Below are 27,808 nucleotides of genomic sequence, written 5' to 3'. Positions count from 1 at the left end.
CCACTGGTGTCAAGACAACCATCTCACCCTCAACGTCGCAAAGACAAAGGAGTTGATAGTGGACTTCCGGAGGTGCAGAGAAGTACACACCCCCATCACCATCAACGGCGCTGCTGTGGAGAGAGTGAGCAGCTTCCGGTTCCTTGGTGTACATCTGGCTGAGGATCTTACGTGGTCAGTACACACAAACAAAACAGTGAAGAAGGCGCAGCAGGGCCTCTTCTTTCTCAGGAGACTGAAAAGATTCGGCATGAGCCCCCGCATCCTCAGGACCTTTTATCACTGTGCCATTGAGAGCATCCTCACTGGATGCATCACCACCTGGTATGGCAACAGCACCGCCTACAACTGCAAAGCTCTCCAGCGAGTAGTGCGGTGCTCTGAACGGATAATTGGAGGTGAGCTTCCCTCCCTCCAAGACATCTACAGGAAGCGGTGCCTGAGGAAAGCGGGGAGGATCATCAAGGACTCCAGTCACCCCAGCCATAAACTGTTCAGACTACTTCCATCAGGAAGGAGGTTCTGCAGCATCCGGTCCCGTACCAGCAGACTGAGAGACAGCTTTTTCCATCAGGCCATCAGACTGCTGAACACTTCATAGACACCTCAGCTTCACTACTGGAACTTTAACATTATGCACTCCATACTGTACAGTAACGCCACTGTTTTGCACATGTCTCACTCTGTATATTTTATTTTATATATTTTATTTATTGTTTACTCTATTTAATTTGTAAAATATGTGTACACACACACACACACACACACACACACACACACACACACACACACACACACACACACACACACACACACACACACACACACACACGTAGAAAGATATTTAGTATACACATCCAGAAATGCATATACTATTATATATTGTACATATATTTATTAGTTTCAGATGTAGCCATTCTTGTATTTTGCTTGTTTACATTATTGTATTTTGCACAACTCTGTTGCTTGTGAAGCTCGCACACAAGAATTTCACTCACATGTGCTGTACCAATGTACCTGCACATGTGATGTGACAATAAAAGTGATTTGATTTGATTTGATTTGAATTAAATGAATATTAAAGTGTGTCATTTAATAATTAAAATAGGAAATAGTTAATCAACTAAATGAGTAAATAATGAATTAATGTCAATTAATTTCTTTAAAACATTCCATAAATTCATTTATTCATTTTTTTCAATTATAATTTATTAATGGTACATTTAATTCATTAATTATCTATTTATCAAATTTATTTTGGTACTCGTAGTCCCCAATAGAACATGGGCCTCAACATGCCTTTGATTTTTTAAAATTACATTATTATTGAATTAACAATAGCACAAATCAAAGTTTGTATTTTAAAAGCTATTTCAGCTGCATCATTCGAGACAACTCCCTTTCTCCCCCTATTTGTCGCACATGGTACTAACAAAAGGACAGAAAAAAAACTGATTAATTCAACTGCATTATGGGTATTGTAGTCTTTGACGACCACAACTCGGTGAACTCCCCATTTAAGGAACGACAAATACCATAATCCTTTGCGCATATAAAACAGATTGCGTCGGTTGCGACGTTTTGACAGCGGCAGTCAGTCAACCTATGACCCGCTGGTAGAAGCTGCAGTCAGCTTGTTACCGTCATCCTTTTTTCTTTGTTCACTTTCACACAACACCTAGTCGTCGTTGACGCTCTTAGAAGGATGTCCGACGGCGGGGGGACGGAGGAAAACTCCGGCACTATGGAGGTGTCGGCCGTTCAGACGGTGGCTGATACCTCGGTGCTGCAGAAGCACATTCGGAAGCTGGTACCGCTGCTTTTGGAAGATGGCGGAGAGGCCCCGGCCTCGCTGGAAACCGCCCTAGAAGAGAAAAGCTCCGTGGAGCAGATGAGAAAATTCCTGGCCGATCCCCAGATTCACACCATCCTGGTCGAGAGAAGCGCTCTGAAAGGTACGTCAGAGAACTCGACTAGCTCACAAATATGATTTTAATAGCAACACTGTTTGTTCACCCAGTTACTTTAGAATAAAGTCGGCGTCTTTGCAAATTAGCTTTTCTTGTTAACCACCTGCCAAATAGTTTGGAAACTCATCGTTAACTGCTGCTTTTACAACGATATTAACAGATGTCGCTAAAGCTGTCCATCTACTTACTAAGATAACTGCGCCGCACTGGGTGGGGACGATAAAACAATCAATCACAACAATAAAAAAAATGGAGCTGTATGTTGACGTAACTCCGTTATTTTTGTGTTCCTTCTGCATTTATATAAAGCTATTATATATGCATATCACGTTGAGGCCTGGTGCACAAATAACGAGACAGATACACAGTCATAATAAAAACATGAAGCATAATTATAGGAATTCAAAGAGAATGGCTCCTTTGTCATAGCTGTAAGTCATTTTATCATGTGAACCAGCTTGTGTCAATAAACACATTATCTTCAGTTTCCCCAGGCAAATTAATCCTCAGCTTCTGAGCTGCTTTCCTACTATATCTGTGCTGAATCTTGATCCTTTGATACCACACATGACCAGTCTTAGCCTGGAGGTTTTGGATTCCTAGCCCAAAGAGTCACTTCCCCGGCCTATTCGCGGTTTTGCATTAATAATACTGATACTGCAATGCAGCCCACTCATCACTTGTAAGGGAGGGTGTGGACATGAATAGCTGCACCATCATCTGCTGCAGCATTTCTCATTGTGCACATCTATCTAGAGTCCAAATAGTTTAATTCTTTTTTAGCTGCATTGCAACTTCACTGGCCTTAAGGAGTCAATCATGCATGTCTTTAAATAGTTTGAAATAATTTAAAAATAAAAGCAGTCACATGCCCTACCTTATTGTACATGAGGCAAATGGAAATGTAATAAAGCAAGACTATTTGCACTTTGGTGTCCTCATATTGACATAGACAAGGTATTAATGTGCTACTTTGACCTTGTTTTACACCTAGTATGAAGAACCTGATGCACACATTCAATGATGGGTCATCTGTTTAGTTAATTAATATATGTATTTGTTTCCTCACAGAGGAGGTCGGAGATGAAAGTGAGGAGGAGAAAGAGTGCATCACTTATAATGTTAACATTGACATCCACTATGGGATCAAGTCCAACAGGTAAATAATGCACTGGAAAAAGTAATACTGCATATGATCCTTCAGTTATTTAAATTCTGGCTATTCTGGATGAATACATTCACCTTTTCTTTACTCTGTAGCTTGGCTTTGATCAAGAGGACAGGCGTCATTGATGCAGACAAACCGATATCAACCCAGGTGCGAGTGCTGACTTTGAGCGAGGATTCTCCCTACGAGACGCTTCACTCTTTCATCAGCAATGCTGTCGCGCCTTTCTTCAAGTCCTACATTCGTGAGTCTGGGAAAGCCGACAGGTAATGTTACTTTGCAAAGCCTTCCTTAAATAAACTAAATCCTGAACTTGCATTGAATTGTAATGGATGGAAATGTAATGGAAGGAAAAAACATTGTAACATTGTTATCTGTTACAACTTTCTAGAGATGGGGATAAAATGGCCCCCTCTGTCGAGAAGAAGATTGCTGAGCTGGAGATGGGCCTTCTCCACCTGCAGCAAAATATTGAGATTCCTGAAATCAGCCTGCTCATCCACCCCATCATCACAAATATCGCCAAGCAGTGCTATGAGCGTGGGGAGAAGCCCAAAGTCACTGACTTTGGCGACAAGGTGGAAGATCCTACTTTCCTGAACCAGCTGCAATCTGGAGTTAACCGCTGGATCAGGGAGATCCAAAAGGTAAGAGGAATTTCTATATATTTGTCCCAATTTAAAAGTCCATGATGGAAGTATATAACAAAGCAAAACCAGTCTTTGGAAAAAAAAAAAACCTCTCTAATAAAAAACCCTTGATTTATGGTTGCTATCATCATTGCTCGCGCCCTTCTAGGTGACTAAGCTCGATCGTGACCCGGCCTCGGGCACAGCCTTGCAGGAAATTAGTTTCTGGCTGAATCTGGAGAGAGCCCTTAACAGGATCCAAGAGAAGAGAGAGAGCCCAGAGGTTCTTCTCACTCTGGACATCCTGAAACACGGGAAACGTTTCCATGCTACTGTCAGTTTTGATACAGACACTGGTAAGTTATAACTTTGCTGTTTTTACTTGGCTGGCTCAACACATGTTTGCATTTAGAAAAGCGCGAGTAAATGTTCACTTCTCCTCTACTTCTTCCTGCAGGTTTGAAACAGGCAGTGGAAACCGTCAATGACTACAATCCTCTGATGAAAGACTTCCCTCTTAATGACCTGCTTTCTGCCTCAGAGCTTGATAAGATCCGCCAGGCTCTAATGGCCATATTTACTCACCTGAAAAAGATCAGGAACACAAAGTATCCCATCCAGAGAGCACTACGCCTAGTAGAGGCCATCTCCAGGGACCTGAGCTCCCAGCTGCTCAAGGTGTTGGGTACCAGGAAGCTCATGCATGTAGCCTATGAGGAATTTGAAAAGGTTGGTGTGGTTTTTTTTTTTTGTCTCCAGCATAAAATAACACCCACAATTACACACAAACACACACACCTTGGCCACTCACAGTATTATACATTTTCCTGAATGCCCTTACGCTTCTCTGTGCAGGTGATGGTGGCTTGCTTCGAGGTGTTCCAGACTTGGGAGGATGAGTATGAGAAACTGCAGGTGCTTCTTAGGGACATCGTGAAGAGGAAGAGAGAGGAGAACCTGAAGATGGTGTGGCGTTTGAGCCCTGCTCATAGGAAACTTCAGTCCCGACTGGACCACATGAGGCGTTTCAGAAGGCAGCATGAGCAGCTGAGGGCTGTCATCGTCCGTGTGCTGAGGCCTCAGGTAAACCTTTAAATAGTGTTTTGTTTTGTTTTTTTTTTTTTTTTTAAAATCACATCTTGACTAAGAGATTTAATGTTATTCTTCTGTTGTTGTTGTTTTTTTGTTTTTTTTAAGGTATCTGCAGTGCCTCAGCATGCCCCTGGAGAGACAGTTGAACCTCAAGATATGAAGGTGGCTGGAGTTCTCTTTGATGCTGCTGATGCCAATGCTATTGAGGAGGTCAACCTGGCATATGAGAATGTGAAAGAGGTTGATGGCCTGGATGTGTCCAAGGAGGGCACGGAGGCCTGGGAAGCCGCCATGAAACGTTATGATGAGCGCATTGACCGCGTGGAGACCCGTATCACGGCCCGCCTGCGTGATCAGCTGGGTACTGCCAAGAATGCCAATGAGATGTTCCGCATCTTCTCCCGCTTCAATGCTCTCTTCGTGCGCCCCCACATCCGTGGTGCCATCCGGGAGTATCAGACACAGCTCATCCAGCGTGTGAAAGATGACATCGAATCGCTGCACGACAAGTTCAAAGTGCAGTATCCTCAGAGCCAGGCCTGTAAGATGAGTCATGTCCGGGACCTGCCTCCGGTGTCTGGCTCCATCATCTGGGCCAAGCAGATAGACCGTCAGCTGACTGCGTACATGAAGAGGGTTGAAGATGTTCTGGGAAAAGGCTGGGAGAACCATGTGGAAGGGCTGAAGCTGAAGCAGGATGGAGATAGTTTCCGGGCTAAACTCAACACTCAAGAGATATTTGATGACTGGGCCCGGAAGGTATTTTATTCAACACCGATTCAGACATTTGGAAGAATATTAGATTGTAATTCTTACATATTGCTTCCTTTGTTTTGGGCTAGTTGCAAATTCAAAATATTTGTTATCCCTTTCTTTTCTAAATCAGGTTCAGCAGCGTAACCTTGGTGTGTCTGGTCGGATCTTCACCATTGAAAGTACCCGGGCCCGTGGAAGGGGAGGAAACATGCTTAAGCTTAAAGTCAACTTTCTTCCTGAGATCATCACCCTCTCCAAAGAGGTCCGCAACCTCAAGTGGCTGAGTTTCCGTGTTCCTTTGGCCATTGTCAACAAGGCCCACCAAGCTAATCAGCTGTACCCATTTGCCATCTCATTGATCGAGAGCGTTCGCACCTACGAGCGTACTTGTGAGAAAGTAGAGGAGCGGTCCTCCATCTCCCTGCTGGTTGCTGGACTTAAGAAAGAGGTTCAGGTTCTCATAACTGAGGGCATTACTCTCGTCTGGGAGTCTTACAAGCTGGATCCCTATGTTCAGAGACTAGCTGAGACGGTCTTCAACTTCCAGGAGAAGGTCTGTGTGAAATAGATGTTACAGATATGCACGAACACAGACTCCAAACTGTCATTTAACTTTTAAATGACAAGTTGTATCAAACAATTTTGTCTTATTGTTTTTCAGGTGGACGACCTCTTACTGATTGAAGAGAAGATTGACTTGGAGGTTCGTTCTCTGGAGACCTGCATGTTTGACCACAAGACCTTCTCCGACATCCTGAACCGTGTGCAGAAAGCTGTGGATGACCTTAACCTCCATTCTTATTCCAATTTGCCCATCTGGGTCAACAAGCTTGACATTGAGGTCTGTACTGAAAGTTACATATTGTTCTGTAACGAATATAAAGTAATAGAAATACTTGGAATGTTTTGGTGTATAGTTGAACCTTTGTTTTGTTTTATAGGGTGCTTGTTGCTATGTTATTAAAATGGATGTTCTTTTAGATTGAGCGTATCCTGGGAGTGCGTCTTCAGGCTGGTCTTAAGGCTTGGACTCAGGTCCTCCGTGGCCAGGTAGAAGACAAAGCTGATGTGGACATGGACACAGAGGCTCCACAAGTCAGCCACAAACCAGGAGGGGAGCCCAAAATCAAGGTGAGAGTTGTGAAGTGGTACTGTGTTGCTTTGTCACGCTTTTCAAATGTTGATACACTTCTTTTAACATCTTGGAAAACCATGAACATCTAAGCACAGCTTGCTGTTTTATTATTATTTCTTTATTCTTAGAATGTGGTCCATGAGCTGAGGATCACTAACCAGGTGATTTACTTGAACCCACCAATTGAAGACTGTCGCTACAAGCTCTACCAGGAGATGTTTGCTTGGAAGATGGTTATACTTTCTCTGCCCAGGATCCAGAGTCAGAGATACCAGGTAGCCATCTTAAAACAGTTGTTGTTTGCACTGGTGAATATCTGGTGTAGGTAATCATGTAGTGTAAAACCACTTTTTAGACAAAATGTCTTTATTTTACTCAGGCAGGAATGATATTTGATGGTTTGGCCTATTGTACTTTGTACTGTTTTTATTTAAGCCACTCTGTCCCTCCTTGTTAGGTGGGTGTTCACTACGAGCTTTCAGAGGAGGAAAAGTTCTACCGTAATGCCCTCACAAGGATGCCTGATGGACCTGCGGCCTTAGAGGAGGCCTACAATGCTGTGGAAGACATCGTCAATGAGGTGGAGCAGTATGTTAAGGTAAGGGGCACCTATTTTAAAATAAAACATTACCTTACAAATTGATAGCTATTGATTATTTATTTTTTTTATTGTTTGTCTTTAGCTTTTATGACTCTTCGGACATACAGGATATACATTTGTGGTTATTTCACTGTTTATATGCTTTATTTTTGTTACTGCTGTTCAGGTTTGGCTGCAGTACCAGTGCTTGTGGGACATGCAAGCTGAAAACATTTACAACCGTCTTGGTGAAGACCTCACAAAGTGGCAAGCCCTGCTGGTCCAGATCCGCAAAGCTAGGGGAACCTTTGACAATGCTGAGACTCGAAAAGAGTTTGGACCAGTGGTCATCGACTATGGCAAGGTAGTAATGACTGATGGTTCGCAGTGTTGTGTTTAAGTAGGAGGAGGAGAAATACATTTCCACATTAAAATTTCCCTTATTTGTTTCGTGCAGTTGTATTTTTGACAATCCAGAACCCCCATGTGTTGGCTATACATTAAATTTTCATATTTCTATCTGATAACAGGTCCAGTCTAAGGTGAACTTGAAGTATGACTCCTGGCACAAGGAGGTTCTCAGCAAGTTTGGTCAGATGCTGGGACAGAACATGCAGGACTTCCACGCTCAGATCTCCAAGGTAACGTATGGTTTTACCAACATAGTTGGATGGATCACTTTCACACAGGGTAATAGTTATTCAGGACAGATGACTCATGCTTTGCTGTTCCTCATCAGTCCCGTCAAGATCTCGAACAACATTCTGTGGACACGGCTAGTACTTCAGATGCTGTCAACTTCATAACATATGTCCAGACTCTGAAGCGAAAGATCAAACAGTTTGAGAAAAATGTGGATGTAAGTACTCCAAACTATGTTTTTTGTTTTTAAAATCGGTTAAATTAAAATCATTTTCTAATCACAATCTCCCTCCTTTTTACCCGTAGTTATTCCGTAACGGACAGCGTTTGCTGGAGAAGCAGAGATTTCAGTTCCCTCCTTCTTGGCTCTACATTGACAACATTGAAGGCGAATGGGGTGCGTTCAGTGACATAATGAAGCGCAAGGACACCGCTATCCAGCAGCAGGTGGCCAACCTGCAGATGAAGATTGTCCAAGAGGACAAAGCTGTGGAAAACCGCACCACTGACTTGCTTAATGACTGGGAGAAGACCAAACCAGTTGCTGTAAGAAATATTTATCTTAATAAATTTAGTTTTCTATTTATAGCACATTTAATGCTAGATGTAGTTAATATTTTTAGATGCATAACTTCATGATGCCTTAGAAATGGCAGATAAATTTGACTTACATTTTTTTTTTTTTTTTTTTTTAAATGTCTGATCTGTTCCCTTAGGGTAACCTGCGTCCTGAAGAGGCCCTTCAGTCTCTGACCATCTATGAAGGCAACTTTGGTCGTCTGAAGGTTGAAAGGGAGAAGTGTGCCCGTGCCAAAGAGGCCCTGGAGCTTACTGATACTGGTCTGCTCAGTGGCAGTGAGGAGAGAGTGCAGGTAATGCCAGCGCACATTTACATAAATGGTTAAATTACAAAATGATAAATGTAAAATTCATTCATTATGTTTTCTGGCTGCATTTCATTATCCATAAACTAAAAATTAAACCATTAACTGAACATTTTGAACCATTTCTGTCTTTGTGGTGACCTGTAGGTGGCGCTGGAGGAGCTGCATGACCTGAAAGAGGTGTGGTCTGAACTGTCGAAGATCTGGGAGCAGATTGACCAAATGAAAGAGCAGCCATGGGTTTCTGTACAACCACGCAAGGTACCAAAAGCAGAGCAAACATTTAGATTAAATCCCTGTGCCGTTCTGTATGATCCTTAAATTCTTCACAGAATATAACATTAGTTGATTTATTTGTACATGTAGCTCCGTCAGAGTCTTGATGCACTTCTGAACCAGCTGAAGAACTTCCAAGCAAGGCTGAGGCAGTATGCTTCATACGAGTACGTACAGAGGATGCTTAAAGGTTACTTGAAGGTCAGTAAACTAGTTTCACTCAAACTAATCAAAAGTTCTAACTTACACGACAAATTTACATTTTACATTTCCTGTGGTTTCCTTTTCACTCCAGGTCAACATGTTGGTGATTGAGCTTAAATCAGAGGCTCTGAAGGACCGCCACTGGAAGCAGCTGATGAAGCGCTTGCATGTGAACTGGGTCCTGTCAGAGCTGACTCTTGGACAGATTTGGGATGTGGATTTGCAGAAGAATGAGATGGTGGTGAAGGATGTTCTTCTGGTAGCCCAGGGAGAAATGGCTTTGGAGGAGTTCCTGAAACAGGTAAAGAAGATTTGCAAGAGATGGGCAGTTATAGCCTACATCATTAGAAATAGCTCTGTGGTTTGTTATGCTATAATTGTACTTATGCTTCTTTTGGTTTTCAGATCCGTGAAGTGTGGAACTCCTACGAGCTCGACCTGGTGAACTACCAGAACAAGTGCCGTCTGATTAGAGGTTGGGATGACCTCTTCAACAAGGTCAAAGAACATATCAACAGTGTGTCCGCCATGAAGTTGTCTCCTTACTACAAGGTAAACAGAACTATACGTTTAGTTTATTAAGGTGGCAGTTGAGCTTTTTTTTTTTTTTTTTTTTTTTTCCTTTATATTTCAGCCAGTCAGGATGGCATACATCAGTACCGTGTTTTTCTTTCCGTTTTCTCCCAGGTGTTTGAAGAAGATGCCCTGAGCTGGGAAGACAAGCTGAATCGAATCATGGCTCTGTTTGATGTCTGGATTGATGTGCAGCGTCGCTGGGTCTATCTGGAAGGTATCTTTACAGGCAGTGCTGACATCAAACATCTTCTGCCTGTAGAAACTCAGAGATTCCAGAGGTAAGTCTTTCTAAATGCTGCCAAATCGTGTCAGCATTTTAAAAATATTAAAAAAATATAAGTAAAAAAAATATAAGTAAACTTTAAGAATCATAACCTGATTTATTTGGCGCACTCATGTTTAGTCCCCATTTCCTTCCATAAAAATATTTTCTACTAACTTCTTGTGTAATCTGTCTCTGTCTTTTTCCAGTATCAGCACTGAGTTCTTGGCACTGATGAAGAAGGTGACAAAGTCTCCTCTGGTGATGGATGTCCTGAACATACAGGGAGTGCAGAGGTCCCTGGAGCGACTGGCTGATCTTCTTGGAAAAATCCAGAAAGCCCTTGGCGAATACCTGGAGAGAGAAAGATCCTCATTCCCCAGGTATGAAGGGCATACTAAAGCTGAGCAAACAGAAGGAGGAATGTGTAACATGTCTTCAAATGTATTTTAAAAGTGAAAGAGTGTATCGGATATTTTGAATGCATTTATTAATACAATGATTTGATCAATTACTTTCTTGTTGGCAGGTTCTACTTTGTGGGAGACGAGGACCTGCTTGAGATAATTGGCAACAGCAAGAACGTGGCCAAACTCCAGAAGCACTTCAAAAAGATGTTTGCTGGTGTCTCCAGCATCCTCCTCAATGAGGACAACACTGAGGTGCTGGGAATCTCATCACGTGAGGGTGAAGAGATTATCTACAAGACACCAGTCTCCATCACAGAGCACCCGAAGATAAATGAGTGGCTGACACTGGTGGAGAAGGAGATGAGGGTGACCTTGGCCAAACTGCTGGCAGAGTCTGTCACAGAGGTCACTACTTTTAACAAGGGCACAGCCATTGACCTGAGCCAATACATCAACTGGATTGATCGCTACCAGGTTGGGATTTAAATAATTAATTCCATACTGTTTTAATTTCGATACACTCTTGAAATCTGGAACTGTGTTAATGTCGCCTTATCTTTATTCTCGTTTCACAGGCCCAGCTGGTGGTCCTGTCCGCCCAGATTGCCTGGTCTGAGAACATCGAGTCTGCCTTGACCACCATCTCTGGTGGTGGGGACATGACGCCACTGCAGGGAGTTCTGTCGAATGTGGAAGCCACACTCAACGTGTTGGCTGACACTGTGCTGATGGAGCAGCCTCCAATCCGCAGGAGGAAACTGGAGCACCTGGTGAGTTTGGACTTTTTTTTTTTTTTTTTTCTTTTGATATTTGTGAAAAATTGTTGTTGGATAAAAATTGTCTAAAATCCATTTCGCTCTCCATTCTTAGATCACAGAGCTGGTGCACCAGCGTGATGTAACCAGGACTCTGATCAAGAACAAGATCGACAACCCCAAGTCCTTTGAGTGGCTCAGCCAGATGCGCTTCTACTTTGATCCCAAGCAGACAGATGTCCTGCAGCAGCTGTCCATTCAGATGGCTAATGCCAAGTTCAACTATGGCTTTGAGTACCTGGGTGTCCAGGACAAGCTTGTTCAGACCCCACTGACTGACCGTTGCTATCTCACCATGACCCAGGCCCTGGAGGCTCGCCTTGGTGGATCTCCATTTGGTATGGAACTACTATTTAACTTTTTGTTTTACAACATGGCAAAGAGGGAAACAACCCCCCAACCTTGACTGAATTTGTCCTTTATCTAGGTCCTGCTGGCACTGGGAAGACTGAATCAGTGAAAGCCCTCGGTCACCAGCTTGGACGCTTTGTCCTGGTCTTCAACTGTGATGAGACTTTTGACTTCCAGGTAAATTTATCATTTTAGCAATTTTATAACAGGACACCAGCATACCATCAGAGATTAAACACTGTGCTCTGTTATTGCTTATTAATTCAGTGACCATTTTTCGTTTTCTCCTTCAGGCAATGGGCCGTATCTTCGTGGGTCTGTGCCAGGTAGGAGCCTGGGGCTGCTTCGATGAGTTCAACCGTCTGGAAGAGAGAATGCTGTCGGCCGTCTCCCAGCAGGTCCAGTACATCCAGGTCGCCTTGAGGGAGCACAGCAACCCCAACAGAGACAGAAGTATGCATAGTATTTGTGAAAGATGGCTGTCCTTTTAATGAGAAATATCCAGACTTAGACATTTGTGAGAATAAAACGCAGCAAAGCAAATATTCTTCAACACTTCATGCTGCTGAGGAAAAATATCACCAGAATATGCCACTATATTCATCACCAGTGATTAGGTTTTTCCAGGGGAGTGTATTATAAGTAAGTCTTTTTTCCTTCTTTTTCCTTTTGGTCACTTTCCTAGGCGTACCTGTCACTACAGAGCTCCTGAACAAGCAGGTCAAGGTGAGCCCAGACATGGCCATCTTCATCACCATGAACCCTGGCTATGCTGGCCGTTCCAACCTGCCTGACAATCTGAAGAAGCTCTTCCGTAGCTTGGCCATGACCAAGCCTGACCGCCAGCTCATTGCACAGGTCATGCTCTACTCTCAAGGTTTCCGAACAGCTGAGACCCTTGCCAAAAAGATTGTGCCCTTCTTCAAGTATGTATTGTTTTAGTTAGTAACTTTGACAGGACTTTAAGTCAGAGGTATGACAACTTAATCTTTTGCTTCTTTAAAGACTGTGCGACGAGCAGCTCTCCTCCCAGAGCCATTACGACTTCGGTCTCCGAGCACTCAAGAGCGTGCTGATCAGTGCTGGCAATGTCAAGCGTGAGCGAATCCAGAAAATCAAGAGAGAGAAGCTTGAGCGTGGAGAGGATGTTGATGAGAATGAGATTGCAGAGAACCTTCCAGAACAGGAGGTATGTAAAGTAGACTCTTGGACATGGAGGTCATGTTTATTCAGGGCAGAGTTTTTGCAAGTATAACAAACTTATTTTAGAAAATGAGTTGTTTTATTCAGTCTGTCTGTCATTTTTTTTTTTTTTTTTTTTTTTTTGTTTTAGATCCTGATCCAGAGTGTGTGTGAGACCATGGTTCCCAAGCTGGTGGCAGAAGACATCCCTCTGCTGTTCAGCCTGCTGTCGGACGTCTTCCCTGGAGTTCAGTACCATAGGGGAGAGATGACTGCTCTGAGGGAGGAGCTGAAGAAGGTCTGCGGAGAGATGTACCTCACTTATGGAGATGGGGACGATGTAGGCAGCATGTGGGTAGAGAAGGTATGAAGCTGAGTGGAACTGATATACTTTAGTTCAATGGGCTTTAAACATTTTCCTGTTATAAGATTCATATATACTGACATTTAACTTGTCGTTCAACCTTTTCCAGGTGCTCCAGCTGTACCAGATCACACAGATCAACCACGGTTTGATGATGGTGGGACCTTCAGGAAGTGGGAAGACCATGGCATGGAGGGTGCTGCTCAAGGCCCTGGAAAGGTTGGAGGGTGTGGAGGGCGTGGCCCACATTATCGATCCCAAGGCCATCAGCAAAGACCACCTGTACGGAACCCTGGACCCCAACACTCGTGAATGGACTGATGGCTTGTTCACACACATCCTCAGGAAGTGAGTTCTGTAATAATTGAGTAATTACACATCTTCCAAGCTAGTCTAATTGTTGTAATTAATTTCTTTTTAATCTTTAAATGAACGATTTCTTTCAATTTCAGGATCATTGACAATGTCCGAGGTGAACTACAGAAGCGTCAGTGGATCATCTTTGATGGCGACGTTGACCCAGAGTGGGTTGAAAATCTGAACTCTGTTCTGGATGACAACAAGCTGCTCACCCTGCCCAATGGAGAACGTCTCAGCTTGCCACCAAATGTAAGAGCATGGCAGTTTATACACAAATTTATTTTTCTCTTTTCTTAATGAAGTCTGTCCTGGAGACTTCATTAAGTATTCAACCCAAATTATTCTTTTTCTGTCCAGGTGCGTGTGATGTTTGAAGTGCAGGATCTGAAGTATGCCACCCTAGCCACTGTGTCCCGGTGTGGTATGGTCTGGTTCAGTGAGGATGTTCTCAGCACTGACATGATCTTCAACAACTTCCTGGCTCGCATTCGCAGCATCCCATTGGACGAGGGAGAGGATGAAGCTCAGCGGAAGAGGAAAGGCACAGAGGATGAGGACGAGGCTGCGTCACCAATGCTGCAGGTAAATCTAGAGAAGAACACATGCTGTATTTAAAAACAAACAAATAAAAAACACACTAATGCTGTCCCCACTTTCTGCTTTAAACTAGATCCAGCGAGATGCTGCATCGGTCCTTCAGCCGTACTTTACCTCCACCGGCCTCGTGATCAAGGCCTTGGAGCATGCCTCGAAGATGGAACACATCATGGATTTCACCCGCATGCGATGTTTGGGCTCATTGTTCTCAATGTTGCACCAGGCCTGCCGTAATGTGGCTCTGTACAACAACAACCACCCCGACTTCCCCATGCCCATTGATCAGCTGGAGAAGTACATGCAGGTAATGTTCTCCTTTTTCTTGCTCTGTAATGAAAGAAGTATAAATGCTGAGGTGTTGCATCAACATGATTACTGTGCTTTCCTAAAACTAATTGTTTTCATGGAATTTCTTTGCAGAGGTATTTGATCTACGCTGTGCTCTGGTCCTTCTCTGGTGATGGAAGGTTGAAGATGAGGGCAGAGCTTGGGGAGTATATCCGTCGCATCACCACTGTGCCACTTCCCACTGCACCCAATGTTCCCATCATTGATTATGAGGTACATCCTTTCTTTGTCAAAGAGTTGCTGCTGCTATTAATTCCCTATATCCACTTTTTTAGAGATTAATTATTATGTTTTTATTTGTGTTTAGGTGTGCATCTCAGGGGAGTGGCAATCCTGGCAGGGCAAAGTGCCCCAGATTGAAGTGGAAACCCACAAGGTGGCATCCCCAGATGTTGTTGTTCCTACCCTGGACACTGTTCGCCATGAAGCTTTGCTTTACACATGGCTGGCCGAGCACAAACCACTGGTGCTGTGTGGACCACCTGGCTCTGGAAAGACCATGACCCTGTTCAGTGCCCTCAGGGCTTTGCCTGATATGGAGGTACTGGGCTATGAAATCATTTTCACGTTAATTGCCTGATCTTTGAAATATTCACAATCAGTTCTAATCAGATATTGGCATTATTGTAACTAAGCTGTTCCCATCTAATAGCTAAAATGTCTACTGCTGCTTTCTACCAGGTTGTTGGTTTGAACTTCTCCAGTGCCACCACACCAGAACTGCTGCTGAAGACGTTTGACCACTACTGCGAGTACCGGCGGACTCCAAATGGTGTGGTCCTCGCCCCTGTCCAGCTGGGGAAGTGGCTGGTGTTGTTCTGCGACGAGATCAATCTGCCAGACATGGACAAGTACGGCACACAGAGAGTTATCTCTTTCATCAGACAGGTATGACAAAATGATTCTGTGTTAAGCCCTTTGTACTTTTAAGTATGTCTAAGCACTTCATTTAAGTCATTGCTGCATCAAATTGGGATCCTATGTCTGTGCAGATGGTGGAACACGGAGGCTTCTACCGCACCTCAGACCAGACTTGGGTCAAACTGGAGAGGATTCAATTTGTTGGAGCCTGTAATCCTCCCACTGACCCTGGCAGAAAGCCTCTCACACACAGGTACAGCTCTCAGACTGAACATCTGATTAGAACTGTAGTATAATTAATGTTTAATGCAAAAGGCAGGCTCTAACAGTGGTCATATTACCACATAATCTTTCTAGGTTCCTGCGTCACGTCCCTGTGGTGTATGTGGACTATCCAGGCCCAGCCTCCCTTACCCAGATTTATGGAACCTTTAACCGTGCCATGCTGCGCCTTATCCCCTCTCTGCGAACCTACGCTGAACCTCTTACAGCCGCTATGGTTGAGTTCTACACCATGTCTCAGGTAAAGATGATTACATTTCTCTTAATATGCATGTTTTATTGGAGACTTTTTTTTCCATATAAATAAAAATATTGAATATTATTCTTTTTTCCACTTCAGGAGCGCTTCACCCAGGACACACAACCCCACTACATCTACTCTCCCAGAGAGATGACCCGCTGGGTGAGGGGTATCTTCGAGGCCCTGCGGCCACTTGAGACTCTTCCTGTAGAAGGGCTCATCCGCATCTGGGCCCACGAAGCCCTTCGTCTCTTCCAGGATAGGTGGGTGCTCACTGATGTGAGGCTAGTTGTGCTTGCTCTGCATCAGCTATAAAGTGTAACATTTTTGATAGTAACGTTTAAAATGTGATCATATCTGATTGTGTCATTCAGGCTTGTAGGTGATGAAGAGAGAAGGTGGACAGATGAAAACATTGACACGGTCGCTCTCAAACACTTCCCCAACATTGATAAGGAGAAGGCTCTCAACAGGCCTATCCTCTACAGTAACTGGCTCTCCAAGGTACATATGTGGCCATATGTACTCAAATATGATGGCCAAACTCTGATCCTGCTGCTGTTAAGTTACTAAAGAGTTGTAAGAATTGACTTCATCATTAATGGCTCTAGTAAGAATTTTACTGAGTTTGTGTTTTTGTGTATGTAGGATTACATCCCAGTGGAACAGGAGGAACTGAGAGACTACGTGAAGGCCCGTCTGAAGGTCTTCTATGAGGAGGAGCTTGATGTTCCTCTGGTGCTCTTTAATGAGGTTCTGGACCACGTCCTCAGAATTGACCGGTGAGTAAAGGCTTCTGAGCGTTGTCATCTCAGTGTTACTTTAATTATAAATGACAAAAATAAATATTAATTTTGGATTACATTTTTAAAATCTTTATCCTTTGTTAGAATCTTCCGTCAGCCTCAGGGACATCTACTGTTAATTGGTGTGAGTGGAGCAGGAAAGACCACGCTGTCCCGCTTTGTAGCCTGGATGAACGGATTGAGCGTCTACCAGATTAAGGTAGATACAAGTGATTTGTAGTCATAGAACATTTCCCTGCCTTTTGCATGGATTGTTGAGCGTGTTTTTGTGTTTTCAGGTACACAGGAAATACACTGGGGAGGACTTTGATGAAGACCTGCGTACTGTGCTGCGTCGCTCAGGTTGTAAGAACGAGAAGATCGCCTTCATCATGGATGAGTCCAATGTGCTGGATTCTGGTTTCCTTGAGAGAATGAACACACTTCTGGCCAATGGAGAGGTAACTTACAGCTAGTTTCTTATTTGTGGTGCTTTATTCATTTGAGTGTAAAGACAACACCGCCCCTAGTTTTCTGAGGTTAATGTATGTCCATTGTTTTCTGGCTTTTATTGTGTTAATGTTACCCTTCTTTTTTTTCTTCTTTTTTTTTTAATAGGTTCCTGGGCTGTTTGAGGGAGATGAGTATGCCACCTTGATGACTCAGTGTAAGGAAGGAGCCCAGAAAGAGGGTCTGATGCTTGACACACATGAGGAGCTGTACAAGTGGTTCACCAGCCAGGTTATCAGAAACCTTCACGTGGTTTTCACCATGAACCCCTCATCAGAGGGCCTGAAGGACAGAGCTGCCACATCTCCTGCCCTGTTCAACAGGTACAGACACTTAGAGTGGATGATTGTAATAAATGTGAGGAAAAAGAAAACTGCACTGACTTTCCGTGTTTACTGAAAACATTCCTCTGCGTCAGGTGTGTGTTGAACTGGTTTGGAGACTGGTCCACAGAGGCCCTATATCAGGTGGGTAAGGAGTTCACCAGCAAGATGGATCTGGAGAAGCCCAACTACAAAGTGCCAGACTACATGCCCATCGTCTACGACAAACTGCCCCAGCCACCATCTCACCGAGAAGCTATCGTCAATGGCTGTGTGTTTGTACATCAGACACTTCATCAGGTAGAGCTGTTTCCAGCAAATGAGCTACTTTATTGTTATTTCAACAGCAGTTGCAAATTTGCAAACGTTCTTGGATACAAATGATTGTAAAATTTACTGAGACGTACATAAATAATACTTTTAACTTCTTTCAGGCAAACAACCGTCTGGCCAAGCGTGGCGGTCACACAATGGCCATTACTCCTCGTCACTACCTTGACTTCATCAATCAGTATGCCAACCTGTTCAATGAGAAACGCAGCGAGTTGGAGGAGCAGCAGATGCACCTCAACGTTGGTCTCCGCAAGATCAAGGAGACTGTGGATCAGGTGAAGTAGCCTTTTCGTTTCATGAAATCTTAAAAAGCCATCAGATTAGTTTCTCTAATGAAAATTTTGTCAGCTTGTTAGAAGTGCTTGTGTTTGTCTCCTTTCACAGGTGGAGGAACTTCGTCGTGACCTGAGAATTAAGAGCCAGGAGTTGGAGGCAAAGAATGCTGCTGCCAATGACAAGCTGAAGAAGATGGTGAAAGACCAGCAGGAGGCCGAGAAGAAAAAGGTAGGAAGGCTGAACTTTGAAATGACTAGTTTTTAAAGACTTTAGACATTGTTGCTTAGGCCTGCAATTACGTGTTTAAGTGTTTAAGATTTTAATTTATTTACTCTGTCATTGTGATTCAAGGTGATGAGCCAGGAGATTCAGGAAGCTGTGTACAAGCAGCAGGAGGTGATTAAGGACAAACAGCTGAGCGTCAAACAGGATTTGGACCAAGTGGAGCCAGCTGTTATTGAGGCTCAGAATGGTACAGTGATTCTTGTTCATTTATTCATCAGTGTCTTTAAAAAAAAAAAAAATTAATTTAAGATTATTCTTTCAGTCATTTGATGTCATAAAACCAGCAAAACCAGTACAACAGCACTTGAATTGTTATGTAGACTTTGTTAACATCTTCTGCTTACATCCTCCCATCATCATGCCCCCTTCCCTCATCATAAAACCTCATCCTTGCTCACCTGATGTTGATAGCTGTTAAGTCCATTAAGAAGCAGCACCTGGTGGAGGTGCGTTCCATGGCCAATCCACCCGCAGCGGTGAAGCTTGCTCTGGAGTCTATTTGTTTGCTCCTGGGAGAGAGCACAACGGACTGGAAGCAGATCCGTTCCATCATCATGAGGGAGAACTTCATCCCCACCATTGTTAACTTCTCTGCTGAAGAGATCAGGTGACATGAGAGAATCTTTGTTTATAATTGTTTACTAAAAATTTCCCCTTCTGTCTCCCTCTCTCCCCCTCCTTCATGTTTTTCTGTCTTTGCCCCCCTGAACCTCTTTCCAAATTCTTCCCCCCCCCCCAAACACTACTATTTGTATCTTGCAAACACATTCCTCCTTTCACTTAACTAGCCGTGAGTTCTATTAAGCGGCAGCACCTAGTAGAAGTACGGGCTATGACCAACCCCCCAGCTGCAGTCAAACTGGCCCTGGAGTCTATCTGCCTTATGCTGGGCGAGGAGACAAATGACTGGAAAAAAATCAGACAAGTTATTATCAGGGATAATTTCATCAGCAGCATAGTCAACTTTTCCTCTGAGGAAATGAGGTATATGTGTCAGTGTGTTTTGTTTTTGTTTTCTAATGGAAGCACAAATGCCATTTAATCAGTACAAGTGGCACCTGTGATTAGCAATCAGTGTTAATCTACTGGAACAAAGTGTAATCGGCTGGTTTTAAATCTAAGAATAAGCTGATGGTAAAAACTACTGTGCTTGTGATTTCTTTCAGCCAGAAATTGGTAGAAATTGTTCCCATCCCCACCTCCAAACCCAATTCAAAATAATCCTCCACACTGTTCCACAAGTTTGATTTTCTCAATGATTATTGACTGCACAGAGTGCTGCTGTATTGTAACTCCTTGGACTATTTCAACTATTTCCAGCGACTCCATCCGTGAGAAGATGAAGAAGAACTATCTCTCCAACCCAAGCTACAACTATGACCAAGTGAATAGGGCATCATTGGCCTGTGGACCCATGGTGAAATGGGCGATTGCTCAGGTAGAGAAGCCTGAACAATATGAAAATAAGGACTATAACTGGGTAATGAGGGTTTTCGTCTAATGTACACTTCTACCACTCCTCTAGCTTAATTATGCTGACATGCTGAAGCGAGTGGAGCCTCTGCGTAATGAGCTGCAGAAGCTTGAGGATGATGCCACGGACAATAAGACGAAGGCAGAAGAGGTGGAGCAGATGATCAGAGACTTGGAGGCCAGCATTGCTCGGTACAAGGAGGAATACGCTGTCCTTATCTCTGAGGCCCAGGCCATCAAGGCTGATCTGGCAGCAGTCGAGGCAAAGGTAATTGTCCATAAAACATGCCTGGTTCTGTTCAGATCATCTGTTCAGGACTAAACAGAAGTTTCTTGGAGGAAAAAAAATCTCATTTCTTATGTTCTTTACTCCCAGGTGAACCGCAGCACAGCCCTGCTGAAGAGTCTGTCAGCAGAGAGAGACCGCTGGGAGAAGACCAGTGAGACGTTCAAGAACCAGATGTCCACCATCGCAGGAGACTGTCTGCTTTCTGCAGCATTCATCACGTATGCCGGCTACTTTGAACAACAGATGAGGCAGAACCTGTTCACTACATGGTCTCATCACCTGCAGCAGGCCAACATTCAGGTATTTCCTACTCCAGTCCACATGTCCAGTCATTTTTGATCAACACGTCTCCAAATGTCAGCCTCATTGTGATTACTAATATAAACCATAGTCACCAGCAAGAGTGCTGTCAATAGATCAAATTTCAAGGTGCTCACTGACTTGATTTTCTCCTGCAGTTCCGCACAGATATTGCTAGAACTGAGTACCTGTCCAATGCAGATGAGAGGCTCCGCTGGCAAGCAAACTCTCTCCCAGCTGATGACCTCTGTACTGAAAATGCCATCATGCTCAAACGGTTCAACAGGTCCGCAAACCTCACCTATCTCCTTTAGGCTGTGTGTTCAGTTGAACTTACTTCTAAACATCTTTGATCTTTCTTTATCTCTTATTAGGTACCCACTAATAATCGATCCATCAGGCCAAGCCACAGAGTTCATCATGAATGAGTACAAAGACCGCAAGATCACAAGAACCAGCTTCCTGGATGATGCCTTTAGGAAGAACTTGGAGAGTGCTCTGCGTTTTGGAAACCCACTGCTGGTTCAGGTAAGAGCTACCTTCTCCAACTGCCAGTGTTTTCCTTGTGTGCTTGCTGCTTGATAATTTTCTTAAAGCTGCCATAATCAAAGGACTAGTTTGTTTAGAGTTTTTGGGGGGGGGGTAATAAAAAACAACTTGGAAAATAGATTTTAATCTCAAGGGAGATTAAATTTGAAATATTTATTTCCAAAGGACGTAGAAAGCTACGACCCCATCCTAAACCCAGTGCTGAACAGAGAGGTCCGCAGGACTGGAGGGCGTGTTCTCATCACCCTTGGAGACCAGGACATTGATCTGTCACCTTCGTTTGTCATCTTCCTCTCTACCCGAGACCCAACGGTAAGGGCACTGTTTATTGTATCAGTATTGATCAACTAACATTGTTATTTGCTTTGTTTAAAAAGTACAAAACAAAACAGTTATACAAAAGTGTTTATCTGCATTGTTATGGTCTCTTGTGTCTGCAGGTTGAGTTCCCACCAGACTTGTGCTCTCGTGTTACCTTTGTCAACTTCACTGTGACACGCAGCAGCCTTCAGAGCCAGTGTCTCAACGAGGTCCTAAAGGCTGAGAGACCTGACGTGGATGAGAAACGCTCAGACCTCCTTAAACTGCAGGGTGAGACAGAAACATTGAGATTCTGTGATAAAATGATAAGACACAGGTGGTGGGAAAAGAGATTGGTGAAATTTTAATGATTCAACTCTTATATTATGACTGTCTTTCAGGCGAGTTCCAGCTGCGTCTTCGTCAGCTGGAGAAATCTCTGCTGCAGGCCCTCAATGAGGTTAAGGGTCGCATCCTTGATGATGACACCATCATCACCACACTGGAGAATCTGAAGAAGGAGGCAGCTGAGGTGACTAGGAAGGTGGAGGAGACTGATATCATCATGGCTGAGGTGGAGGCCGTGTCACAGCAGTACCTGTCTCTGTCCTCTGCCTGCAGCAGCATCTACTTTACTATGGAGGCTCTGAACCAGGTCTGGGCACATCTCATTTGCTCTTTAAACTAGTACTGTTGGTAGTATTGTCTTCTTTTCTCAAAATTGCTGTAACATCAATGCACACAGAGATAGGAACTCAGAAATAAACTGAGCAAATGTTCTCCTTTCAGATGCACTTCCTCTACCAGTACTCTCTTCACTTCTTCTTGGACACGTATCACACAGTGCTGTATGAGAACGCCAACCTCAAGAACATTAGTGATCATTCACAGAGGCTTGCTGTCATCACCAAGGATCTTTTCCAGGTTTATAACATAACTCCTATGAATAAGGGTTGTTTTGGGGGGGTGAATGTAACAGTCATGAGCTTTATATGTGATTTGTGTGGCATTAGGTGGCGTTCAACAGGGTTGCCAGAGGTATGCTGCACCAGGACCACATTACATTTGCCATGCTGCTGGCTAAGATCAGCATAAAGGGCATGACCAGGTAAGAGAACACCTGAGTTACACTAATGGAGCACAAGCAGTCATGGCATACTGCATGAAGCACCGTTACTTATTTATTTTCTCCTTTTTTCCAGTGAGCTGCCATATGATCCAGAGTTCCAGCACTACTTACGTGGTAAGGAGATCGTACTGACAGGCACACCACTTCCCAAGGTGAAAGGTCTGACCGCTGAGCAGAGTGAGGCCATGGTTCGACTCAGCCGCCTGCCAGCTTTCAAAGACTTGGTTGAAAAAGTCGAGGCTGACGAGGTGAGTAATGGTAGGCCGATGGGTAGTTTGTAGTTTGACTCTTAGAAACTCTATTAGTAATCATTTGTTTTGCTTGTTACTTCAGCAATTCTTCATGTGGATTGAGAGCAACACTCCAGAGCTGGCTGTTCCATACCTGTGGTCAGAGGAGAAGCAGTCCAGTGAGTATATACATTGTGTACAAACATTAAGGCCAAGCAAAAAACAAAACAAACACACTACAGTGTATATATTTGTATAAATTATATCTGCCTGAACTGTCCATTATATGTTCAGCTACCATTGGCCAAGCTCTGCACCAGCTCCTGCTGATTCAGGCCTTCCGTCCCGACCGTCTCCTGGCCATGTCACACATTTTTGTATCAAAGGTGCTGGGAGACACATTCATGAGCATCATTGAGCAGCCTCTTGATCTAGCTAATATCATCGACAGTGAGGTAATGATCACTTATTTATTTCAGATCAATGACCTTCCCATTGTCACTCTTGCTGATAATTCTTATTTTTTTGTGTCTGTAGGTGAAGCCCAGCACTCCAGTGCTGATGTGTTCTGTGCCAGGTTATGATGCCAGTGGGCTTGTCAGAGATCTGGCTGCTGAGCAGAACAAACAAATCACCTCAATTTCTATCGGTAAGAAGGAAATAAACGTAACTTTTGGTTTACCAGTAATGTAGATCAAGTGCTTAATGAGAAATTTTGAGGATATTGTAAATAACTGCTTACTGATGTTTTCCACAGGTTCTGCTGAAGGTTTCAATAAGGCTGACAGAGACATCAATACTGCTGTCAAGTCTGGCAGGTGACTAATGTGGTTTCTTTGTGTTTGTGAGACTGTACAGTTTGTGTTCTTGTACTGATATCCTGACTGTTCCTTGTCCTGCAGGTGGGTGATGCTGGAGAACGTCCATCTGGCCCCTGGGTGGCTGATGCAGCTGGAGAAAAAACTTCACTCTATGCAGCCTCATGCCAGCTTCAGGCTGTTCCTCACAATGGAGATCAACCCCAAGGTATATCACATCATTCATTAGATTTGTCATTTAGACTTGGATTAATTCATTGTCAGTTTTCACTACTTCCTGTTTTTCATGCCGCTGTGTTTTACCACCAGGTGCCAGTGAATCTGCTTCGTGCTGGCCGTATCTTTGTGTTTGAGCCTCCTCCCGGCGTCAAGGCTAACATGCTGAGAACTTTCAGCAGCATCCCAGTGGCTCGCATGTGCAAGGTAACATAATGGACACACACAAATGTGAAGAATAAACGATCAGTGCTGTCCAAACATTCTCCATGTAAATCATGTTGTCCCATATCCACGCAGGCCCCCAACGAACGTGCGCGTCTCTACTTCCTGCTTGCTTGGTTCCATGCGGTCATCCAGGAGCGCCTGCGTTACGCACCACTGGGCTGGTCCAAGAAATACGAGTTTGGAGAGTCTGACCTCCGTTCTGCTTGTGACACGGTTGACACCTGGCTGGATGACACTGCTAAGGTTGGAGAATTAACACTTTAAATGTTTTCTAGTTTTTGTATGACTAATCCTTTCCTCCTTGTAGCTGTTGCCTAAATCTATTAGATAATGGTCAGTTTTAAATAATATGACCTTGCTCCACTCCAATCGTTACACTCATGCACACACAGGGTCGTCAGAACATCGCTCCAGACAAGATCCCCTGGGCAGCTCTGAAAACCTTGATGGCCCAGTCAATCTATGGAGGTCGGATCGACAACGAGTTTGACCAGCGGCTGCTCAACACCTTCCTGGACCGCATCTTCACCAAGGGAAGCTTTGACAGCGAGTTCAAACTGGCTCTCAAAGTTGACGGACACAAGGACATCAAGATGCCTGATGGCATTCGGTCAGTATCTGATAAGTTTTAGCTTTTGTTGTTCTCTGATAAACATTCTCTGTTAAGCGTCTGATCATTTTGATTTGTTACAGACGTGAGGAGTTCATGCACTGGGTGGAGATGCTTCCTGACACTCAGACGCCATCTTGGCTCGGATTACCGAGCAATGCAGAGAAGGTCCTGCTTACCACTCAGGGTATGCTGCTATTGCTGTTACTGAACGACAGCTTGTTTTTCATCTGTGTTCCATTTATACTTAACAAGTTGAGATTGAATATTCTCACTGGGTAGCTCATTAACCAACTCTCTCTCTATTCTAGTGTCATAACTCGTACTTTGGCAGGCTGTCGCCGTGCAGTGAGAGGTCGAAATCTTAGATTTAGTTGTTTTTTGCGTCTACTTTGGACAGAACACTGTGCCGGGTGTCAAAAAACATGTTAAGAACATTCCTTTTCCTCATCTCTCATCCTTCCATCAGTTCTCTTCCCTCTTTACCAGTTAGTTTTCAGAAGCAACCTTCTGTAGCATAGCTATAATGTGCAGCGTAGCTGTAGTCATAGCCATTTTACTTTAAAGGTTTTCTTCCCAAAGGATGGGTGTGGGTCTCCTCACCCTTCAGCAGCTGTATTTCACAGCCATCATGTTGCTTTGCTTAGATGTTATCTTGTCCCACCTGCAGATTAGGACTTCAAACATCCTACCATGCCTGCTTCCCATCCTTTCACTCCCCCTCTCTGACCTCCACAGTCATGGCTGCCAAAGCATCCATCCCTTGAGCACATGGTCCAGTCTCCCCTTCCTTCATCCCCACTCCACCACAAACTTTCTCCCTTAAAACCCGCCCCTTTTATTATTTATTTATTTTTTTGGGGTTGTGCTGATTTCTTTTACAGATCCAGTCATTCAGAAATGTGGATCGTTATCCACTTGGCAATTTCGTTTAAGGTTACATGTGTTGGAATTATTGCCTGAAGCCTTGTGTATTTTGTCTGACCCAGTGTAGTCCTATTTTTATTTTTTTTATTTTTGATAAAACAAACCCTTTAACCCATCCTTGAGGTAAGGTGTTTGTTTCTTTTCTGTGATTAATTTCTTCTTCCCTTCCTACATCCCACCATGGCCTTGTCTTCCACCTCCCTCCTTGCCCAATCACTCCCTCTGCCGGGCTGCGCAGGCACTGACATGATGGGTAAGATGCTGAAAATGCAGATGTTGGAGGATGAGGATGACCTTGCCTACGAGACTGAGAAGAAGGAGCGCACTTCATCCACATCTGACACCCAGCCAGCCTGGATGAGGACCCTCCACACCACCGCCTGCAACTGGCTGCAGCTCATGCCGCAAACGGTTAATCCTCTCAAACGCACAGTGGAGAACATCAAGGTAATGACAGAGAATAGAGGACTGGCAAGCAGGCTTGTGCTGACAATATCCTTCTTTCATTTATAACCAAGGAATTGTTTCACCGTCGGGTGATTTTCAATCTTTGTGCCTGAAATGTGAGGTAATCGGGTATAACGGACTTTAAAAAGTTTGATTTTCAGTAAATGAACAATTTTTCTTTTTCAGTTTCACCAAAGCACATCTGTCTGGCTTCTAATTTATGGTTTTGTTTTGGCATTAATATTATCTTTGTCCAAATACCAGGACCCCCTGTTCAGGTTCTTTGAGCGTGAAGTGAAAATGGGAGGTAAGATGCTTCAGGAGGTCCGTCAGGATCTGTCCGACGTGGTACAAGTGTGCGAGGGCAAGAAGAAGCAGACCAACTACCTGCGAACACTCATCAGTGACCTTGTCAAAGGTTCTTCACTCAGACTATTTGATGTACTTTAATGAATTTGTTTATTTGTTTGAATACTTTATATACCTGTGGTATACACCTGTCTGTTCAGGAATCCTCCCTCGCAGCTGGTGTCGGTACACAGTCCCCGTCTCCATGACTGTAATCCAGTGGGTGTCAGACTTCAGTGAACGTATCAAACAGCTGCAGCAGATCTCCCAGGCAGCTGCCAGCGGGGGTGCAAAGGAACTGAAGGTACTGTTTGTGCACACATTCAAACAAGCTTTGGTTCTTAAATAGTTTGGTTAAAAATGAAAACAAAATGTGTTTTCATTTTCTTTTTATTTCTACTCCCTTGTCTCTTCCTCTCATCATTTCCAGAACATCCATGTGTGCTTGGGCAGCCTGTTTGTGCCAGAGGCTTACATTACCGCCACCCGCCAGTATGTGGCACAGGCAAACAGCTGGTCCCTAGAAGAGCTGTGTCTCGAGGTTAACGTCACCACTGCTCAGGGCGCCTCACTGGATGCCTGCAGCTTCGGCATCAAAGGTTAGACTTAACACATATCATCTGATCTAGTTGGCGGCAAAAGCACTGCACAAATCAGATAACAATGCGGCCTTTAGACTGAACAGACAGCGTTGTAATTAAATCATATCCATATGAATTTAACATGTTTTTTTTGTTTGTTTGTTTAATCTGGACTGAAATCTAACCTAAAAAGGTGTTCGCAGGACTCTAAAACATGCTACTAACTGTATTTGTGGTCTAATGTAGTGAGTTGTTAAGACATGAATTTCTTTTTCTCATTCCAATCTTGCTTGCTGCACCATCAGGTCTGAAGCTTCAGGGAGCTACTTGTGCCAACAACAAGCTGTCTCTGTCCACCTCCATCTCCACTGAGCTGCCTCTCACTCAGCTCCGCTGGATCAAGCAGAGTAATGCTGAGAAGAGACACATGGTAACCCCCCCCCAAAAAAAAAAAACCCCAGCCCCATTGGGATCTAAAAAGCTAGATTTTGAAATATAGCTATGGAGTTGTCCTTCTCACCTTTTGTGTTTTCCTTTCGCTGCAGGTCACTCTACCCGTGTACCTGAACTTCACCCGGTCTGACCTAATCTTCACCGTCGACTTCGACATCGCCACCAAGGAAGATCCTCACAGCTTCTACGAGCGTGGAGTTGCCATCCTGTGCACAGAGTAATTGAAACGAGACGTTTCCTCACTTTAAGTCTTGATTATAATCAAACCACATTTAATCACTTACATTCATTACCCCATAATAGTAGTTGTAGTAGAGATGTTTGTGGAACTGCAGTGAACATGTAACAGTTCTTAGTGTTTAGAAAGTGTTTTGGAAGGTTGAGACGTTGTCTGATGGTTAATGAAAAGAAAA

General features: G+C 43.8%; 1 protein-coding gene across 1 annotated transcript; it reads left to right on the top strand.

Moving 5' to 3' along the window:
- Positions 1–1,578: 1,578 nt before the first annotated feature.
- dync1h1 (dynein, cytoplasmic 1, heavy chain 1) lies at positions 1,579–27,808 on the top strand. The gene is made up of 78 exons (XM_080870093.1): positions 1,579–1,955; positions 3,042–3,129; positions 3,231–3,404; positions 3,530–3,785; positions 3,937–4,123; positions 4,225–4,496; positions 4,623–4,850; positions 4,965–5,618; positions 5,746–6,168; positions 6,277–6,456; positions 6,597–6,746; positions 6,879–7,025; positions 7,208–7,348; positions 7,518–7,694; positions 7,861–7,971; positions 8,070–8,189; positions 8,279–8,518; positions 8,689–8,844; positions 9,004–9,117; positions 9,223–9,333; positions 9,428–9,637; positions 9,742–9,888; positions 10,024–10,190; positions 10,384–10,557; positions 10,704–11,058; positions 11,160–11,354; positions 11,455–11,737; positions 11,827–11,927; positions 12,044–12,203; positions 12,436–12,676; positions 12,756–12,939; positions 13,084–13,296; positions 13,406–13,644; positions 13,749–13,905; positions 14,014–14,238; positions 14,327–14,557; positions 14,674–14,814; positions 14,909–15,142; positions 15,283–15,489; positions 15,594–15,715; positions 15,820–15,985; positions 16,085–16,248; positions 16,360–16,489; positions 16,634–16,767; positions 16,876–16,990; positions 17,070–17,231; positions 17,389–17,603; positions 17,699–17,903; positions 18,038–18,211; positions 18,321–18,440; positions 18,564–18,684; positions 18,909–19,104; positions 19,818–19,935; positions 20,023–20,238; positions 20,347–20,559; positions 20,718–20,845; positions 20,934–21,087; positions 21,274–21,420; positions 21,549–21,699; positions 21,810–22,063; positions 22,198–22,332; positions 22,422–22,516; positions 22,611–22,785; positions 22,871–22,946; positions 23,062–23,222; positions 23,305–23,416; positions 23,525–23,585; positions 23,670–23,793; positions 23,895–24,008; positions 24,102–24,272; positions 24,422–24,639; positions 24,723–24,826; positions 25,805–26,013; positions 26,278–26,431; positions 26,523–26,665; positions 26,792–26,960; positions 27,248–27,372; positions 27,488–27,808. Exons 1-78 carry the CDS (start codon positions 1,706–1,708, stop codon positions 27,614–27,616), a joined length of 13,923 nt encoding a protein of 4,640 aa, XP_080726219.1. The 5' UTR covers positions 1,579–1,705; the 3' UTR covers positions 27,617–27,808.

This window comes from Rhamphochromis sp. 'chilingali' (genome assembly GCF_963969265.1).
Source record: "Rhamphochromis sp. 'chilingali' genome assembly, chromosome: 21".
Lineage (NCBI taxonomy): Eukaryota > Metazoa > Chordata > Actinopteri > Cichliformes > Cichlidae > Rhamphochromis > Rhamphochromis sp. 'chilingali'.
The sequence above is the reverse complement of the archived record's forward strand: the minus strand, read 5'-3'. Positions and strand labels throughout refer to the sequence as shown.

What these genes read in the sequence shown, in the direction of transcription:
- dync1h1 (XM_080870093.1), top strand. Translation starts at nt 1,706, where the DNA reads ATGTCCGACGGCGGGGGGACGGAGGAAAACTCCGGCACTATGGAGGTG. An exon ending in TGGAGGAGTTCCTGAAACAG is followed by an intron (nt 9,638 to 9,741) that starts GTAAAGAAGATT and finishes TTTGGTTTTCAG; the next exon opens with ATCCGTGAAGTGTGGAACTC. An exon ending in CTATGGAGGCTCTGAACCAG is followed by an intron (nt 22,064 to 22,197) that starts GTCTGGGCACAT and finishes TTCTCCTTTCAG; the next exon opens with ATGCACTTCCTCTACCAGTA.